The following is an 18,930-nucleotide window of genomic DNA, read 5'->3' as shown; positions in this document are numbered from 1 at the left end:
TTGTCCTTTGCTGATTGGTTGAATTCTGGACAGTCCCTGCATTTCCAAAGTTCCTGGTTGCCAGATCTGGTAAAGGGCCTGCCTACCTAGACTTTGGAGCATGGGGAAGGATCAGCGGCGATTGCAACTCCACCTGTTTGTGCGACGAACAAGAACATCTGTCAAAGGGCAGCAACATTGAATTGTTGATGAATAAAAGGTGCAATTATTTCTACTGAACCGACCAAAGATTTGTACCAACCCTCAAATGATGCATGAATCTGTCGATTTCTCTAAGTATCAGTTGTCAAGCCAGAGGGAATCCCCGTCCACAAAATGAATTCATGAGGGGCCGCTATTCACAAGCTAGACGTTCAGTATAGTACGTCACTTGCACCAAGTTCGTGGCGTCTGCATAGTATGTCTGGCCGCCTGCGCTGGCAACTTGTCCACAACGAGTAACTTGATACGAGCAAAGCTTTGAAGAAATTATCTAGATTCCAAAATATAATTCTTGTCTTTGGAGCTCATTGTGACAAGCGAAAAAACTGCAACTGTATGAGCAATCGCGGAAACTAGAACTACCAAGACATATATCACATACAGCACATGGACTACACGATTCAAAATGCAGAAATTGGTGTGAGAAATATCATGCTTTGATCTCATTACTCATATCGTATCTTCTACATGCTAATCTCCTCCACTCGTCTTTCTCGTCTTGAGGGTATCATCAAAAAGAGACATGAAACATTTCCATGGCTCTTTACTTTTGTTTTGTTTGAATTACATAACTTCATCTTGTTTTACTCGTGGTCAACCTCGAGCTCCTTCTCCTTCTCCATCAGACCAGCCGACGGGGCAGCGTTCTGGGCAGCAGCCTGCTGGCTCTTCTCGGTCCAGCGGCCGTGAAAAAAGTTGCTCATGAATTCGGCAGTGTTCTTCAGGTTCATGGCCACAATCTCCGAGGTCGGCTTCTCAAAGAGCAGGTCAATCTCCTCGAGGGTCTTGTCCTTGGTCTCGGGCATGAAGAGGATCTGGTAGAACCAACCGAGGAAGGCAATGCCGCCGTAGAAGCCGAGCATCAGACCCTGGGGCGTCATGGCCTCCTGCATACCAGAGAAGTTGTAGGTGACGATGAAGGAGGCCAGGAAGAGCAGAGCATCCGAAGTAGTCATACCCCAATGTCTCAGGTAGGTGGGGTAGACCTCAGAGGGAACGACCCAGGTCAAGCAGGCGTAGCAACCAAAGAAGCCCATGTACAGGATAAGACCGACCATGTAGCAGGCAATGGCGCCGTTGGGGTTGGTTGTGACATCAATCTGGTAACTGCAACCAATGATGACGAGACCAACGAAGAAACCGGGCAACATGGCATTGGCCCAGAATCGTCGTCCGAACTTCTCCATGTAGAAACAGGCGGGAATAGTACCGAGCAGAAGAGAGCCACCGCCAACGAGGGACATGTAAGTGGCGTTGGTGTCGTTGAAACCAATCTGGGTCATCAGGGTCGACATGTAGTACATGATGGCGTTGACACCAGTAAGCTGTCCGAGCAGAATCATAATGTTGGCGTAAACCAGAGCACGGCGGGCACGGGGTACAGAGAAGAAGTCCATCCAGGGGAAGCGCTTGTTCTTGGCGCCCTCGGAAACCTGGGACTCCTCATCGAGCACCGACACCTTCATGACAAAGAACTCTTCCCTGGCCTCCTCGGTCTCGGTGCCACGAATGCGCTTCCACACCTTGTAGGCATCGAGCGTGCGGCCCTTGAGCATGAGGTATCGGGGAGACTCGGGCAGGAAGAGCATGCCAATGAACATGATGGTGGAGAAGACCAGCGAGGATCCCAGAATGTATCTCCAGTTGCCAGGAACGTTGAGGAACATGGCGGCAACGGCATAACCGAGGACTTCACCAAGGGCAATATTGAACTGGTAGAGGGAGACCAGGTTACCACGGACACGGCGTTCGACAGTTTCGGCGACATAGACGGGGACAGTACCACCCTCGAGACCGACACCGACACCGAGGATAACACGAGCAGCCACAATCATGCCTTATAATCTTGTTAGTTTTCGGGGGTTTGCATATTTCGGAAGATCCTGAGATGATCAGGACTGTTAAAACTCACCATAGTTCATGGAACCGGCCTCGAGGGCACCACCAATAGTGTACAGGATAGTCGAGATAATGATAGACCAACGTCTTCCGAACCATTCGTTGAAGGGACCGAGGAGGATAGCACCGGCGACGGCACCGAGGGGCATACCGGAGTTGACCAAACTGTTCTGTCGAGTGTCGAGACCGAGATCGCCGGGAAGGAAGAGGTTCGCGCCAGAGATGAGGGATTGATCGAGACCAGAGAGCAGACCACCCATGGAGGCGAAAGCGACAATGACCCAGGTAAAGTGCCTGGGGTCCTTGAACTGGAGGTCGAAGAAGCCCTTGTCCAAACCACCAGCGGCGGCAAGTTCTTGCTCCATCTCAAAGATGACCGACTCGACGACTCGGCTGTTGGCTTGGTGGACGGCCATGGCATCTTTCTCATTCATACCCGGAAGGGTCTGCGAAGGGTATTCGACCTGGTCGACGGCCTTCTTGCCCGTAGGGGCTTTTGTCACTGATTCTTCGGCCATTTTTGCTGTGCAGTGTTGTGTGTGACTGTCTCGATGTACTAGAAGGCTCCCTGCAGCTAAGAGGGAACTGGTACAAGATAAAGGGAATGAGACGAAACTGGAGAGCAAAGGGGAATCAAGAGACAATACGATCTGGAGAGGCAGGGAGGCATGTATATACCCTTTTGTAGCTTCTCTCAACCACGATACGACAACCCGAAAACGGATAATACCGGCCAACCCAACACATGGTAGACTACCTCCCGAGACATTCTAGCAAGCATCGTTTTGACATCTATGTCATTGTGGGTAACGGTTTTGGTCACTTGACTCGAGACGCGACGTACATTGGGATGCTCAACTCGCGATAGTGGAGCCCCGAACAGACGAAATAGGACCGAAGTAGGAGCGCATCTCCCACTGGGGCCCCAGCTACGAGAGACCCAGCAGCGCTGCATGGTCTGGAGTGCGCGTGGGCTGGCTTTGGGTGGGCTACGAAAAAAAAAAAAAACCGAGTGTCTGAAAAAGTCTGTCTCCAGTCTCCAGAAAAGGGCTCTGGAATCCCACCTGGAGATGGGCGCATCAACTGGACGGGGAAAGGACCGATTGCCAAACCTCCGCAGCTTGCCAACATCAGATCAGCGCGATTGGCAGACCAACATGCGCCAAACAAGGACCAACAAGGGAAAACATTTTTCGCTGATTATCTGCAACCACTGCGACAATAAAAAAAAAGTTTATCGCAAGATATGGCAGTTGCCAAGTCGATCCGATCATGGTAGTCGATCAGACCAATCACAAAACATGAGCCGCATGCCAGGCAAAAAAGCGCAAAGAAATGGTCAAGAAAAGCTTGGTAGCGGGAAAGGCGACGGGAGAGGCGCCCTGGGCCTTGGCTGACCGGGAAAAGAATTTGCCCACTGCCAATGGGATTTTGTCCATGCGCAGTGCCCAGCCTACAATAGGTGCTAGGTCAGGTAGGTAGGCTGGTAGGTAGGGTAGTAGTAGCACTGGTACCTAGACAACGACCGTTTCCCCTCGAGCATAGAGCGTTAATGCTCGCTTCTTTTCTCTCTTCTGAAAATCAAATAGTATGTAACAGATGGCATGGCGTGGTCTTGGCAGCCGTCGCGCCGATGAATTACTGGATGCAGCCAAGAAATCCGACGGGCGGACACAAGCTTGGATTTTTAGCAATCAACAGGCAAAAAAAGTCTACCGAGCAGTGACCCCCATCTTCATCCCGCGTGCCTGGTTTTGCTCCTAACAGAGATTTTTCTTTTAACTAAAATCATAGTCGCTTGTCACGTACATATTGATGGGAATTAGCATTGATAGGGCATTGGAACCGAAAATAAACCAAGCGCCGTTCCTGGTCTTCTTGTAGTAGTTTTTTGATACAATAGCGCCACCCGCCCGCCCGCCCAAAATGACTCGTATATCCAGATCCAGGAGTAGCTGGTCGTCTTACATACTTCTCGCCCGTCTGGCTCGCAAAGAAGAAAAAGAAAAACGCGCCCATTCGAGGTTGCTAGACCCGCAACGTCCCACGGACAGACCGAGAAGCCACCGGGACTAATGCCCATTGATGCTGGGGCTCCTTCTTTTCCCATCCCGCTTTTTCAGTCTGGCATTTGTCTGGGCAGACCTCACTCTTTTTTAAAAACATGAGCATGGTGAGGGGGGTGGGAAAGAAAAATGCGGTGCCTGTCCACCCCGTTTCATTATCGTGCGACCGCAAAGGTATTTGGTACTATTCCGTACTATTCTGTCTTTGTGGCTTGCCAACCCATGCTCTTTCCGCTCACCATCCCACCGACCCCTTTCCCTGTTGGGAAGAGGGGAGATGACTTCGCAAGAAAAACGGGTTGAAGGGCACACGACCAAATGACGTCGGCGTCAGAGGATTAAAGAGAAGGGCTGGCGCGGCCATCATGACTTATCAGGTCATTCCATCTGCCTATCGCGCAGGCTATCGCTAAACTACCTCGTCCCTCGCTCGCGGGAAAGGAAGCGAGCGACAGACAAGACCTCGATTCGGAGCGAAACACTGGCTTTGACTGGTCGAGATTCAGGGGATACGCTAGAACTCTTCTAGAACCCGGTCCGGCACCAGGCAAGTCAGAACTGGGAAGTCTTTTGGTTGATCTCTACCGTTTCATGCTTACGTCGTCCGTGCCGCCCATGAAAGACAACAACGACGACGACGACGTGCGGCCCGGTCGGTTTTATTTTTCTTGGTCGAGCTTTCTTGATCTCCCATTCGATCAATTAACTAAAAAATCGTTGGGCTGAGAGCGAGCTTTGACTTGGAACCAACTTAGGTAATTACAGGCGAGTCGACCTCGACTTGCTCGAGTCGGCATTATCGATCTAATCAACATCAGCCATATCAAGAAGAAACACACACCACACAAAGGATGCCTAGAGTCAAGAGTAGTGGGCATTTGATGGGATTATTGATTATTAGGACTTCCAAGTGCCTGTTTTGCCCTACCTGTACCGTGTATTATTTCGAGATCCATAACATAACCCGGAAAAGTGGTATGTAATAATAGCGTGATAGAAATAGTCTTTGCCAGCAATGGACAAAGAAGTACCTTGTACTTTATAATAGGCAATAAGCCAATCACTTTGAATGTAACAGTCCTCCCCTGTCAGATTGCCTTCTCTTTTCTGTTTTATTCACGGGCCTCTCTTATCTTGTTTTTGTCTCCTCCTTACCGGCACTGCGCTCGACTTCTGTAGTTTTCTTCCGTTAGACCCAGTCTTTTGTGCTGGCTCCAGTCAATATTGTCAAGAGAGGTAACCTTCTCCTCAAAATCTGCATGGGGCAACTCTATTTTGTAATCAATGCCCAATACCGTGGCTCGCATGGCAAGCATGGCTCAAACGGCTCAGTAGTAATGGTTCTAATGCACCAGTTTGAGTTCACAAGCGTCGATACCTCCCGTCGTCCGCATATTGCAGCTCCATGTGGGACATGTACAAGTGGAACTCAAAGTAAAATGTGAATCAAATGTATCTTTTCTGGCGACAGGGTGCTCGGCATCTATACTAGTAAAGTGCGTACGAATCCTTGTTCGTCTCAAATGTACATCCCTACTTGGATGTTGTCATGCTTATAATTGACCATCTTGCAAAAGCTTGCCTCAAGACCAAATACTTCAATGCCTTGCAAAACTCGCTTAGAGGACAACAGGATTGGCCTCAAGTCCGCTGATGAGATATCCTCCATAGCCATCGCCGCCTGCCTCGATCTCTGCTTCGCGGCTCCAGCCAGCCTTCTTCAGCAGATATTTACCTCTGAGCCACAAGCGAATGCAGGTGTCAATAGGCTTGGTCTGCTTGGACTCGAAGGGAACCAGCTTTGAGAAACCCATATCGAACGAGGTCATTGTGCAGCCACAAGCGAGGCCCGGGATGATATCCTGACGCTCGAAATCCTTGCTGACAAGAGCTAGTTGTTGCTCGTCCTTGTGCATACTGGCCGTGACATCCGCCGTTTTGGTACGCCACAGATCGGCTTCAGGGCCCATAGGCAGTTTGGCAACATGCGGCGGGCAGTTCTCGCAGAGACCATGGGCGTAGCCTATGTCTCGGAAAAACCAGACGCGACTCTTGGGGAGAAACATGCTAACACTTAGAGTGTGGATGGGTGCATCACCGTATCTCTCGTAGAAGAAACCACCTGCGTGATCCAGATAATCGAAATAAGCACGGTGTTGCTTGCCGCGGAAAAATTCGAGGGAACCGATCTCGAAGTTGGAATAGAACTGGCAGTTATTGTACTGGGTACCGGCCGTGGCATGATAACCAACACCAGCACGAACCATGCGGTCGGGTTCATCCGTCTCATGAAGAAGCCAGCGCATATCTGCGTGAGGGTGAACCAAGTTTGCGTTGTTCTTCTTGAACGTCTGAGTGCGCTCCCACAGGGAAGGGAAGGATCGGGCGTCGTCCAGGATTGCCATATTGAATCCATAAGCCATGTTGTTGTCACTCATGAATTTGAAGACATCATAATTAATGTCACAGGTGTATTGGACCTGAGGTTGGCACAGGTTAGCGACAAGATCATCTTGATCTGTTAACAGCTTCACAGATTTCTACTCACATCGGGCTCAACGCGCCAGTACCAGTCATAACTCAACAAACGGTCCTCGAGGGCAAAAAGACCCGAGTTCCAACGACACATCTGGTGGTAGCTCTTTAACCAGGCTTTTCCAACGCCAATACCACCCTGGAACTCACGGCCGACATTGAAACGGGATTCATCGATCCACTCGGGTATATCCCAGTGGGAAGCCTTGATCTGCTCAAAGTGCACGGTCGAGGAGGTAGCATTGGTTATGGCAGCCTTGAACTCATCCGAGAAGGGCTCGTCGTTGAACAGGACCCAGTCGTATCTGTGCATCTTTCGACTGTTGAATCGCGCCTCGACTTGCAGGATGGAGTGAACCATGCCATCCTGCTCCGAGTTGCGGACAAGTGCAATTAGAGCAGCCTTGGGCTTGGGCTTGTCAGCGATCAAGTTCTCAGCCGACAACTTCCCAACCGGCTGGTTGTAGCTGTTATCCCGGAGCCACTGAACAGGCGACTTATCTCCAACCTGGGTGGGAGGATAATTAACAAGGGGGACGGGCGGGGTATATCGAAGGGGGACAGTCAAGGGTTTCTCGGTCTCCAATCCAATAAACATGGTTCTGGGAGAGACGGCATAGAGGAAGAGCCAACAAATCGCCAGGGCTGCGACCATTTGGAGGACGCGAAAAAGGATGGGGTGTCGGTTGCTAAGATTGCACGGTTTAACAAAGGTTCAGTGTATACTGCACAAGAATTGACTCACCGAAGACCGCCCCGTCTCAGTCCTCGGACAAATTCCGACCAGGTGTGATGGAAGTCGTCTGCCATCTTGCAGCGTCTTGATTGACCAGTGCTGTGGAACAGGGTATTCGGACTTCAGATTAGGGGGGTGAGAGATGGGATCAACAAGAAGGAAATCGATGGAGTATTGTGACCAAATACAAAATGAGACTGAAAGTAGATGGTGCTTTCACAGGCACTCGGTGTGTGATGGACGGTTGTTGTAGTTGTTGGTACACAGCTGAGCGGCGCGAAGAGTCGAAGTTATTGTCGCCCTCACCAAAGTGACAGGATTGGGGGGACGACAAGAACTGGTGTCTCTGGACAAGGAGGATACCGAGCAAAGACACAGAAATGATGCTGTTGTTGTTGTTGTGATTGTTGTGCTTGGTGGCCGCCTGGACAAACGGCGATCAATGAACAAACAAGTGTTTGACCAGAGGGGGTGTTGGAGGGGGCGAGCTCTGGGAAAACACCATCCACTGGACAACAATTGGCGGGGAGTTGGAATAACATGAAAGAGCTCGGACTGTTTAAGGTCTACGTGACTGCCTCTCGGCCAGGCAGCGTCTGGGTGAAGCAGACGAAGAAGCTCCTGCACAGAGTTGGGCGACGGCATACGTTGTAAGAGTCCTGTCAAAGAGGGAAGACACTAACTACAATTATCAACTTATTGAAATTATCCATTCTGTCCAGCCGGTGAAAGTCAATAGTCTATCGTAGCTCACATCTGTAACTAATTCTCTGGTCCATCGCGACTTCTGTATCTGAAAACAGCCAGGACCTCTGAAGCACCCAGTTGACTGACTAGCTGCCAAAACACCACAGATGGCGCGTGGTGAAGCTGTTGCTGTTGAAACAGGGACAAACCACATGGCGGGGTATTCTGATCCCATTACCCCGCGTCTTCCATCTCAACTCTGCCAGTATGGTCTTGCACTTTCTTGTTGCTGACGATTGTGGTTGTGTAAAGAACAATATGGACACCATATTCACTCTACAGCAGCAGCAGTTCGAAGAACGCCATCGAAGAACGCCTTCGAAGAATTATAGCGAAGAAATATAGCGAAGAATGATATGGCTGAGAGAAAAGAAAGTAAAACACCCAGATAAAGACGCAAGAGGGTAAGACAAACATTCACAACGTATCTTAGAACAAGTAGATATCCAGTGTTGATCCAGAGACCGGGTCTGTGCCTCGGTCGATAGGTATTGATGAGAAAGACGTACAATACATACATACAATACAGTGACGTCGAACCAAAGCAATGACAATGGTATCACCAAAGACGAATGAGCCCCTTTTCACAAACCGTCAACGCCATACGCCCATCATGCTGCAACCAGTGGCATGTGATTAGGATTCCACAATCATCTCATCACTGTTGTTGTCCTCCTCTTCTAGTGTCAGGTCCAGCACGCGGGCGTACTGCACAGTGAGTCTTTGCAATTCCCTGAATTTGCCTGCATCGAGTGTTAACGTTGCCATTGTTGAGACTGTTGAGACTTGTGTGTGTTGACTTACCCAATATCATCACTACGCCTTTCAGCAATATTTTCCGGTCCCATCCGCAAATTTGTTCGTCCGTACTGAACCAGCCCTTTCCTGGCTCAGAATCGCCGTCCTTATCCTGCAGGATACCGCCAAGAAGACTATTGAGTAGTTCCTCAACCTTGCCTCGTGACCCCTCGGCACCGATCCGCTTGGCATACATGAAAAGATATAATCTGAACTCGTCCTTGGCGCCAAGTTGCAAGGCACCAGCCATCCGGTTCTCGAGATGTGCAATGCTGACACTGGATTCGAACGTCTCAAAGCCATCTTTCGAAAGCAATTGTTTGATGATCCGCTGGAGTGTGTAAGCCCGGCCCTTAAGCAAGAATTCATTGGTTGTGTGGCGCTCCAGGTACGGAATGATGCCAGCTGACACCAAAGTTTCTTCGCTCTTGCTGTTCTTGGCTGTTGTTGGGCCCACAGCCGTTGACTGCAGCGCGCCAACAGAGGAATCGTTGCTGTTCCAATACTGGCTGCCGACAGCCCACCAGGCCTCAGATAGTCGCTGCCAGGTATACATACTAGGAGAATAGTAGTACCCATCTCCATTGGTGAGAGTGACTATGATGTGACCATTTGAGTTCAGATGAGCCGAAGTGACGCCTGGTCCTGGCATTGCTGCATGTGGTTGAAGTGACGTTGTGGCGATCTCTAGCACAGGAGCCAGAGATACGGGCGGATGTGGTGATGACAGAGTTTTGATATTCCATACATGACACTGGCCAACAGCTGTAATGCATAGCAACCACCAATTTCTGCACTCGAGAATCACCGGCTGTGACTCGAGGACCATGGCATTGATCAATCGACGCCCGGCGGGTGTCCATGTATATAGACTGCCATCCTCGCAAGCAGCGGACCAAAAGTTCTTGTTTCCAGTGACAAGAATGGTCGCCCGGGGTAGAAAGTCCTGCCAGAGAACAGCCCCACGCTTTGAGACTGTGATATGGGACGGGTCTCTAGTGGATACGGGATTCTTTGCTTCGAGAATAATGTTTTCTGGGATTTTCGAAGCTTCCTCTAGCGTAGTGTCCTTTTGCAAAACTCCCCTTTCAAGGGGCCTGAGGATATGTGAGCGTATCTTGGGTACAGCTAGACGAAGCTGGGAAATGGCGATGGATGGATTTAGTACGGCGGGTCGCAGGAAGTCTGGAGTAGGCACAATACCGCTGCGCTGAGGCTCTAGCGCGGCAGGTTCGAGACCATCCACGCCATTTTCTAGAATAGGACGGGGCCCTGCTGCGGGTCTCTTGCCAGCGTGCTCGTCGTCTTCGTCATCGACAACAATGGCTTTGCGCTTGTTGCCCAGGAGCATTGACGCCAGGCCTCCCTCTGGTAAACCATCGTAGGGCTTGTTGAGATCCAGTATTGTCTGTGGTGCTTCATTTTGGGCGGTCTTGGTGGCGCTGGAACCGACGAGCTGTGTCTGAGGTAACGATGATTGTCCAGTCCCCGATGAAGATATCAACATAGGCGCAACTCTCTTTTTTCCATCTTTGGTGATTGTGACTCGCGATTTTAAGTCATTGACTCTTTGCACATTCTTCTCGGCGGTTTCTTGTGCTGGAGTGGCCTCTGCTTCCTTCTCCTTCTCCTTCTCATTCTCCTTCTCTTTTTCAGATTCCTTGGAGGCTTCTGCTGCAAGCTGTCCATTTGGCGTAGGTGCATTATTTGGCGTCGCTGTGCCTGTCTTGGTACCATTTGTTGCTGGTGCAAGGTCTTTTGAAACAGAATGATGATCACCCATAAGAGCACCCATCCGGGACTCTGCGCCTCTCCGTTCACCTTCTTTGGCGTGAGTTTCCAACAGCAGCCCATCAACGTCCTCAGCAATGCCCATTGCCTTTCTCGAGGCACCGTACTTGGACAAAGCCTTGTCTGTCTCTTCCAGATTGGCTACCCAGCCCAGTTCACCCGTCTCAAATCTAGCACAAACAATGCTGCCATCGAGACTAGCAGCAAACAGTGTCTGACCGTCCGGGGTCCACGCTAGATCTGAAATAGACTTTGCGGCCAAGTCTTGCAACACTACCACTGGTCGAGACGAATTCGTGTTCCATATACTCAGAGTTTTATCCTGGCCCGCTGATGCTATCACAGTCACAAGTGCTCCTGTGGCATGCCCGTTGGATGTGCCACTCTCGGCAGGCTTCTCCGTGTGAAACAGGCGTGGGGAGAACATGCAGACCTCGGTGGGACCCTCGTGGCCAATCAAGTTGATCTCGCTGTCCCATCTAGATCGCTCGATGATGGCAACGGAACTGACAGGACCATTGACGGCATTGGCGGCAGCAATATGGTTACCATCAGGAGACCAGGAACAACGTCTGAAATAAGTCGTCAATGGCGATGACTTGAAGGGTGCGCTAATGGTGGTTTCCAGCTGAAAGTTGTTAATCATGTCATGCTGGGTCGCATTCGCAGCCGGCGAGGTAAATCGGAATATCTTGATTGTTCTGTCGTCGCTGGCAGTCGCAAAGAACTTGTTGGCTGGATCGAATGTGATGCCCTTGACGTGGCTCTGGTGACCAGAGAGCACCTTGAGCTTCTCAAAAGTGTGCCCAGACCATACGACAATCTTGGAGTCGAGACCGACGGAAACAAGAATGGAGCCATCGTGGGCCCAGGCAAGGTCCTGGACGTCGTTTTCATGGCCTACCAAACGTTTCGAGGTCTTCCAATTCTCGACTGGCGGAGGCTCGTTGCTGCCGAGAGCTACGACAGCGGGCGCACCCTTTTCGAGCTGGTATACACAGATAATCTTGTCATCGGCGCCGGAAGCAAGGTATCGGCCATTGGGGGAGAAGCGAACAGAGTGAATCGTGCCGAGGTGGTGGCTCATGTGGCATAATTGCTTCGGTTTCGTAAATGTGCGATCGTGGGCATTGTACACAGCTTCGGTATCCCATATACGAACGTGTCCATCTGCAATTCGAAAATCAACACGTGAATCCTTGGAGAGGTCATGATTAGTCGATGCATACCTCCTCCTGCCGTAGCCAGCCTCTTTCCGTCGGGAGAGACGTGACAGCTGTACACCTCAAAGTCCTTCTGCTCGCCTGTCGCAACAAGTCAGTTAGTCCATCGATCGCATTGCAGGACAAGACAATGAAATTTCATGAAACCCATCAATGGCAGTCGTACCTTGATGGCTCAGCCATGATGGCTTGATGAGATGCATCGTGGTTTGGAAAGCTGCCGAGCTTGTCGCATTCCGGCCTTCTCGAGCATTGGTTGGTAGCGAACCGGAAGTTGGTTGTCTTTGCTTTCTTACGCTGAAGCGCGCCTGCGTCAAAAGTCAAGTCGCGACGCGGACCGAGCTCTTACTCACCAAGTTTGGGGCCTTAATTAGTGGATAGGCGAGAGCTCCAGTGCTTTGAGTGGGCGACTTTACCGTGCCCAGGCCCCGGCCCCAGGTCCCAAGGTCCACCCAGGGGACAGCCTTTGGATTGGGTGATTGCCGGCCCGGAATAAAGGACGCGCCGACCAATGAACTCTTGGAACTCGGCACGGGAGGTGCCTCGACAATCTACAGCTACGGAATACATATCTATCAGCCGAAGTTTGTCATGTTCAGCACCTTATTGTGAATACGGCTTGCGGCGGCAGTGTTCCTCTCTTGTATCCAGTGCAAAAGTTCAATATCTCTACGTCTACTAGTCAACGGGCCGCGATCTCCTCTTTATGCACACCTTTGTTCATATCTTGGCTCCGCTTTGCCTACATTCAACACTCCATGATGGGATGTAAAGTGCGATTGACGGTCACAGCCACAACCATATGTTTAAACTATAAGCGACAGTGCCAAGACCGTATGTTCTCTCAATATGAGCAGCTCATCTGCAATAATAATTGTACTTGCGATGCCCTCGTTATAACATTTCTTGGACCTAGGTTGCGCCCAGGACAGTTGAAACAGTCCAGATCATCTATCCACGGACCAGCCCAGCCATTTGCACTACAGAAGCTTCCAATATCCCACCATACTAAAACGACAGCTGTTTATCTAAAGAACCATATCAAAATGGTCTCTTCCAGGCGACCTCTCAATGGTTCACAAACTAGATACCCTTTGAGATGCACAAGCGTATTCCGACCCTCCAGCTCACTCGAGCAAACACCCGTGGACCGTTTCGCAACGCTTTGTCAGAACCTCGAGACCTTTTCAAGTCGAGACTTGTTCCGTTTGTGTGCTTGACCATGTGCACAACAGCGTCGATGTCCAGACAAGCTTCCAGGACTTCCTTGGCTTTCTCCTGCAAACTAATGGTAGTCGACTACCATCACATCGCTTCATATGTGACTAGTATCTGTCCAATCGGCACTAGATTGCCGCGTCTCCAGTGGGGATACCAAGACTTCGGTAGACGGACCGCTATAGTGCATCTACACGCCATTTCCAGGGTCATGAACGTGATTGCGAAGGCCTGTTCAATACGAACGCTATTCCTCGTCTCAAGGGTCAAAACCCGATTCAATTGGTAATGTTATCCATATATAATAACGCGATTCCGATCCTTTCTTTCAAATTGTGCCACCACCTACAACGAAAACTCACACATTTGCATATCCAACCGAGGACCAAGGTAGAGGACAACGCAGTCGCCACAACTCACGTTGCATGGGAGGGAACGGGTCTTCCGATGGTCTGTATCTTTTTGAAACGTTATCATCGCAATCGTGCTGCCGAACAGCATTCCAGCTCGGCGGTTCTATCTAGCTCATCCACCTGACTGACAGACAGTGAGTCTGCTCCATATTATCCTAAGGTCGTTGCATGGTCCAAATCAAATCTATGGCTCCCGGGGAAGATAAGAGATGTCCCCCCACTCCTGACCCGGACTTACACCCAGCATCGAGATGCCCGTTCATACACACGGGAGACGGAGGAAAATCCATCATCGACTAGCAATAAAAAAATTATTTTGACAGGTAATATAATGAGTAAGATGGCATTGCTCAACAACCTGATGCTGCGTGCAAGTCATGGTCATCTCGCTTCTTGTCAAGTGCCGGCCCGCTCCTCTTCCCGTTAGTCGAACCATGCCAACATGAAAAGAGATAAGGCTAGATGTCGTGCTTGTCGGCGTCGTAACACCGTGGGTCTTTTCCGACAACCTGGTTCAACCACTACAGGGACTATAGAAGCGATAATTATGTGGTGAGCGGCGAATGCCTGCCGACGAATTACTACGTACTGTACATGCATGCTCTGCTCGAATCGGTGGGGTACTCCGTTGCAGCCATGTTGATTATATACTACGCTGCACTCCCCATACAAACATGGCGATCACCTTGCCGCTCGTCTACTCCAACTTTTCACTCCTAAGCGACCTGTATACCTAGTGTCGTCGAGCCAGGCCTAGCTGTCATGGCTTCAGAGATCCAGCAAGTTCGGCTGGACAATTCGAGCGATGAGAAGGTGTCTGAGACCTCACATGGAGATGACAAGATAACAACCAAGGACACGATCGAGCCGTACGTGGCAGACCTGGAGGGAGAAGGTTACGAGGCAGAGAAGCAGAAGCTTTTCGAAAAGGCCGAGGCTGTAGAATTGGTCCCTAATGAGGCGTTTACATGGAACGTCGATGGAGATCAGTCGCCTTGTAAGTCTCGCTTGTATACTCCGTTCGCATCTCGTTAACTAACACAATATCAAGTTCCGGAGGTAGCGGCTTGTGTCCCCAATACTGACGACCCGAGCATTCCTTGCAACAGTGAGTTTGCAAATCGCCAATGCCTTTAATGTCTAATCTAATGGTGGAACAGCTTTCCGGGCTTGGTTTCTTCTTACTGTGTTTGTTATTCTCTTTGCGGGCGCCAATCAGTTCTTTGGTCTCCGATACGTATGTCATCCCAGTTCGACTGCAACGGCGTTGAAGACTAATATAAACGATATCAGCCGTCTCTATCCATCGGTTATGTTGTTGCCCAATTGCTTGTCTTCCCAATCGGCAGAGCGTGGGAGAAACTACCGCGATGGCGATTGCCTCTAGGGCCTCTCTCATTTGATTTCAATCCCGGCCCCTTTAGCATCAAGGAGCATGCTCTGATTGTCATTGTATGTGTTTTCAAAAAGCTATTCATTTCATCCTGCTAACCAACACAAAGTGCGTCAACATTAGTGCCTCTGTTGCCTATGCTTCCGGAGCACTTGTGGCCATTATCAGTCCCGTGTACTGGAATAAAGATAACGGAGCTGGATTCTCGTTCTTGTTTCTCCTGACTACGCAAATGCTCGGTTTCGGTCTTGCGGGCTTGTCGCGTCGATGGCTGGTGTATCCTGCCGCTCTGATCTGGCCGTCGTCCCTGGCCTCGACCGTCCTCTTCCGTGCTCTCCACGAACCTCAGGAGCGCGTTTCGGCAAACGGATGGACCATTTCTAGATATAGGTTCTTCTCATACTGCACCATATTTGCCTTTGTCATCTTTTGGTTCCCTGATTACCTTTGGACGAGCCTTAGCACCTTTGCCTTTATCACCTGGATCGTCCCGCACAACCAAAAAGTCAACACCATATTTGGCATGAACTCTGGCCTTGGTTTGCTGCCAATCAGCTTTGACTGGACCCAGATCAACTATGCCGGAACGCCTCTGACGACGCCCTTTTATATCAGTTGCAATGCATTCGCCGTGGTCGTCATCTTCTACCTGTTCCTGTCGCCAATCTTGTATTACAAGAATGTGTGGTACAGTGCATAGTAAGTAATGCAAGTAATGATGGCGTGAATTTTTCTACTAAACTTGCATAGTCTACCACTTCTGTCATCGAGTACATTCGACAACACTGGCTCCTCATACAACATCTCTCGAGTCGTTGACGAGAATCTGAATTTTGTCTTGAGCAAATACGAAGAGTACTCTCCAATGTACATCTCAATGTCGTACTCCATCTCTTACGCTCTATCCTTTGCCGCAGTCACCGCAATGATCTTCCACACGTACCTGTACAACGGAAAGGAGATCTGGGACAAATTCAAAAACTCTCGTGCTGGTGGAGAAGATATCCACAAGCGTTTGATGAATCACTATAAAGAAGTACCTGACTGGTGGTAAGTCCAGAGAATCTCACCTTTCAGAACTTGTTTCCCGGTCCACGTTTTGTCCCGGGAAACATCGGTCATTTGTAGCTCGGGTACTTGGCGCGAACTTCTACACGACCAAGAGAAAATTGAGAAGCTAACGCGTTTCAACTCACTAGGTATGGAGTCTTGACGGTAATCGTTCTCGGCCTTGGTATCATGACCGTCCGCTACTGGGATTCTGGACTGCCGGTCTGGGGTTTTATTGTGGTCTGCTTTGGCATGGGCGTGACATTGATCATCCCCGAAGGTATTCTGGAGGGTACCACGAACCAGCGAATCTTCCTCAACATCATTACGGAGCTCATTGCTGGATACGCTTGGCCAGGCAAGCCCATTGCGAATATGATGGTCAAGTGCTACGGCTACAACTCGGTCAAGCATGGTATGGACTTTGCTCAGGATCTGAAGCTGGGCCAGTATATGAAGATCCCTCCCCGGGTTTTGTTTGTTGGCCAGATCTACGCCTCCATCCTTGCTACCGCGACCCAGACGGGAGTTCTACGCTGGATGATTGCCAACATTGAGAACCTCTGCAGCTCCAAGAACACGCAGCGCTTCACGTGCGCCGGTACAAAGGTAGTTTACAATGCATCTCTCGTCTGGGGCAGCATTGGTCCTCAGCGCATGTTCCAGGCCGGCCAGGTGTACAACGGAATCATGTACTTTTTCCTCATTGGTCCCATTGTCACCGTCATTGTCTACAGCATCTACCGCAAGTATCCCAACAGCTGGGTGCGCTACATCAACGTGCCCATTTTCTTCAACGCTGCCGGTAACATCCCACCGGCCAACACGACGCAGTACTCGTTGTGGTTCATCTTTGGATTCCTCTTCAACTATTTGGTCCGGAAGCGTGCGTTTGCTTGGTGGAAGCGATACAATTGTATGAAGACCCCCCATCTTCCTATTCAGACTTTTTTTGAGCTGACAAAAATTTCACTCTGCAGATTTGCTACAAGCCGCCATGGACACTGGCACGGCTCTGGCCACTGTCATTATCTTTTTCGCACTGAGCTACAATAACATCACGCTCAGTTGGTGGGGAAACAATGTTGGATCTGACACGGATGATTCCAATTCGGTGCCGTACCTGACAGTTCCAGATGGCTCATACTTTGGAAAGGGACCTGGGCAGTTTTAATATTGATGTGATGGATAATAGAGCGTATACCTCTTTCTCTTCGCTTTCCGGGTAATTTGTAGGTAATCTGGAATGGCATGGAAATGAGAAACGAAATAGACTACAGACAGAATCAATACATTGATCTCTACATTTGTCGAAAGACTGAGAACCTTCGTTGATTCGTCACAAGCTGGGCCTTCAGAATTGAGAATGAGCAGAAGTCTTCGAGATTACAATGCGCTTTGAGGTCCCATTTTTAGCACGCTCTTGTGATATTTGTTTTTGAACAAGCCAGTTTATCCTAGCCGTCGTGCGTCGACTCCTGCTCGGTCAGTGTTTCTTGGGACATGATTGCTGTAATGAAACGGTGCTCTGCTATTAAATAAGTAAGAACACGAATATGAATCTGTAAAATAACTTTTCGCTGCCATACATGGAGGGAATCGAAATTACATCACGGACCTGGTATTGTGGGGGTGAATTCTGGAGGGCTCAACCCAGAAAGACAGGTCTTGAAGCCTCGGCGCCGGATATCGGTCGTAGGATGTGAGTGGTGCCTACAGTTTGATCCAACCGTGTATTCCGTAGGTACGAACAGGAACTACCTGGACGGATGGAGCAGCTACCCTTCGAGTCTGATATCATTGAGGAATGCTGTGCAGGCACATATTTGTTAAAGCGTAGAATCATGTCTTCCAACAATTTCTGCACAAGTGTCATTTGTTGACCCCCCAATCGGAAGCTCGTCAGATCATCCTCTTGGTTTACGCGGTACTGATATTCGTCAGGAACGTCGTGTGGATGCCCAGAACCACACGGTTGAGCATAGCCCACGAGAATAGGATACGCGTTGTGATATCTTGTCCCTTATCACAATAACTGGAGAGCCAATTTCCGAGGCTGATAAAGGCTTGACCAAACTACATTCTGCATTTTTCCCAACTAGGACCAGATTCCCGGGTGCGCTCTACCACGTCGGGAATTGCTTGGATGGGTAAGGGTTTGAGCTAATTCAAAGGGGTTATCTGCGAGTCGTGTGGTCTGGACCTCTTTGATATCGCCCGACTGTGGCCAAGATCTCAAATACGCACGTGAGGCTATGCAAAGCGCGAAAGCAGTGATTCTAGCAGACAATCAACGACGGCATGTAAAGTCTGCATTCGCTTGATCTACCCATGAGTAGCTATAATGAGAGATTGGCATAACGCAGGTTGTAATCGGAGTAGCGAGGTCATTCAATTACCTGACCACAAGGCGTCCAACTACATTTTGTTTTTGTACATTGATAGGTTGGACCCTGATCTAGGTAGACACCCGGCGCCATGGCCTAAAACTGACATGCCGATGATACTTGGCCGTTGCGAGCCACATGGCAAAGTGGCACTATTGCTGCTAGGGTTTCCAAATCATGGCAACCGAACACTATAAGATACAGCAACATGCTGATTGTACCTTGCCTACACTGGGTCTGACCATTCTTCAAGCCTCGCCCTGCATTCAAAGTTCGTGGGTCATAAAAGCTTGCCTTGCAGCATAATGACGACTATCCTGCCCTAACAGAGGATACTAGCGAATGAATGGGGGGTGAGGATTCATCCGGATGGATGCTGAAGGCCCCAAAGGAGACCAAGAAGTCTGTTTGAGATCAGTGGAGTAGGGACTGACGTATCGTGGTAAATGCCGCGCGAGTTGCTTCCTCGTTAA

The 18,930-nt window shown here is 49.8% G+C and overlaps 4 protein-coding genes across 4 annotated transcripts; 1 reads left to right on the top strand and 3 right to left on the bottom strand.

Annotated features, from left to right (window-relative positions):
* Positions 1-785: 785 nt before the first annotated feature.
* Positions 786-2,618, bottom strand: PFICI_10381 (uncharacterized protein; the record flags this gene model as incomplete). The annotated part of the gene is made up of 2 exons (XM_007838962.1): positions 786-2,038; positions 2,114-2,618. 2 exons carry the CDS (start codon positions 2,616-2,618, stop codon positions 786-788), a joined length of 1,758 nt encoding a protein of 585 aa, XP_007837153.1.
* Positions 2,619-5,785: 3,167 nt separating this feature from the next.
* Positions 5,786-7,511, bottom strand: PFICI_10380 (uncharacterized protein; the record flags this gene model as incomplete). Its single annotated transcript, XM_007838961.1, has 3 exons — positions 5,786-6,646; positions 6,715-7,390; positions 7,447-7,511. 3 exons carry the CDS (start codon positions 7,509-7,511, stop codon positions 5,786-5,788), a joined length of 1,602 nt encoding a protein of 533 aa, XP_007837152.1.
* Positions 7,512-8,820: 1,309 nt separating this feature from the next.
* PFICI_10379 (Protein hir-1) lies at positions 8,821-12,199 on the bottom strand (the record flags this gene model as incomplete). The annotated part of the gene is made up of 4 exons (XM_007838960.1): positions 8,821-8,927; positions 8,989-11,943; positions 12,003-12,077; positions 12,163-12,199. 4 exons carry the CDS (start codon positions 12,197-12,199, stop codon positions 8,821-8,823), a joined length of 3,174 nt encoding a protein of 1,057 aa, XP_007837151.1.
* Positions 12,200-14,389: 2,190 nt separating this feature from the next.
* Positions 14,390-17,244, top strand: PFICI_10378 (uncharacterized protein; the record flags this gene model as incomplete). The annotated part of the gene is made up of 8 exons (XM_007838959.1): positions 14,390-14,624; positions 14,679-14,735; positions 14,788-14,864; positions 14,921-15,079; positions 15,130-15,719; positions 15,771-16,070; positions 16,220-16,986; positions 17,051-17,244. 8 exons carry the CDS (start codon positions 14,390-14,392, stop codon positions 17,242-17,244), a joined length of 2,379 nt encoding a protein of 792 aa, XP_007837150.1.
* Between the last annotated feature and the right edge of the window lie 1,686 nt (positions 17,245-18,930).

This window comes from Pestalotiopsis fici (genome assembly GCF_000516985.1).
Source record: "Pestalotiopsis fici W106-1 unplaced genomic scaffold PFICI_Scf_7, whole genome shotgun sequence".
Taxonomy (NCBI): domain Eukaryota; kingdom Fungi; phylum Ascomycota; class Sordariomycetes; order Amphisphaeriales; family Sporocadaceae; genus Pestalotiopsis; species Pestalotiopsis fici.
This window is presented reverse-complemented; position numbering and strand designations above follow the sequence as displayed.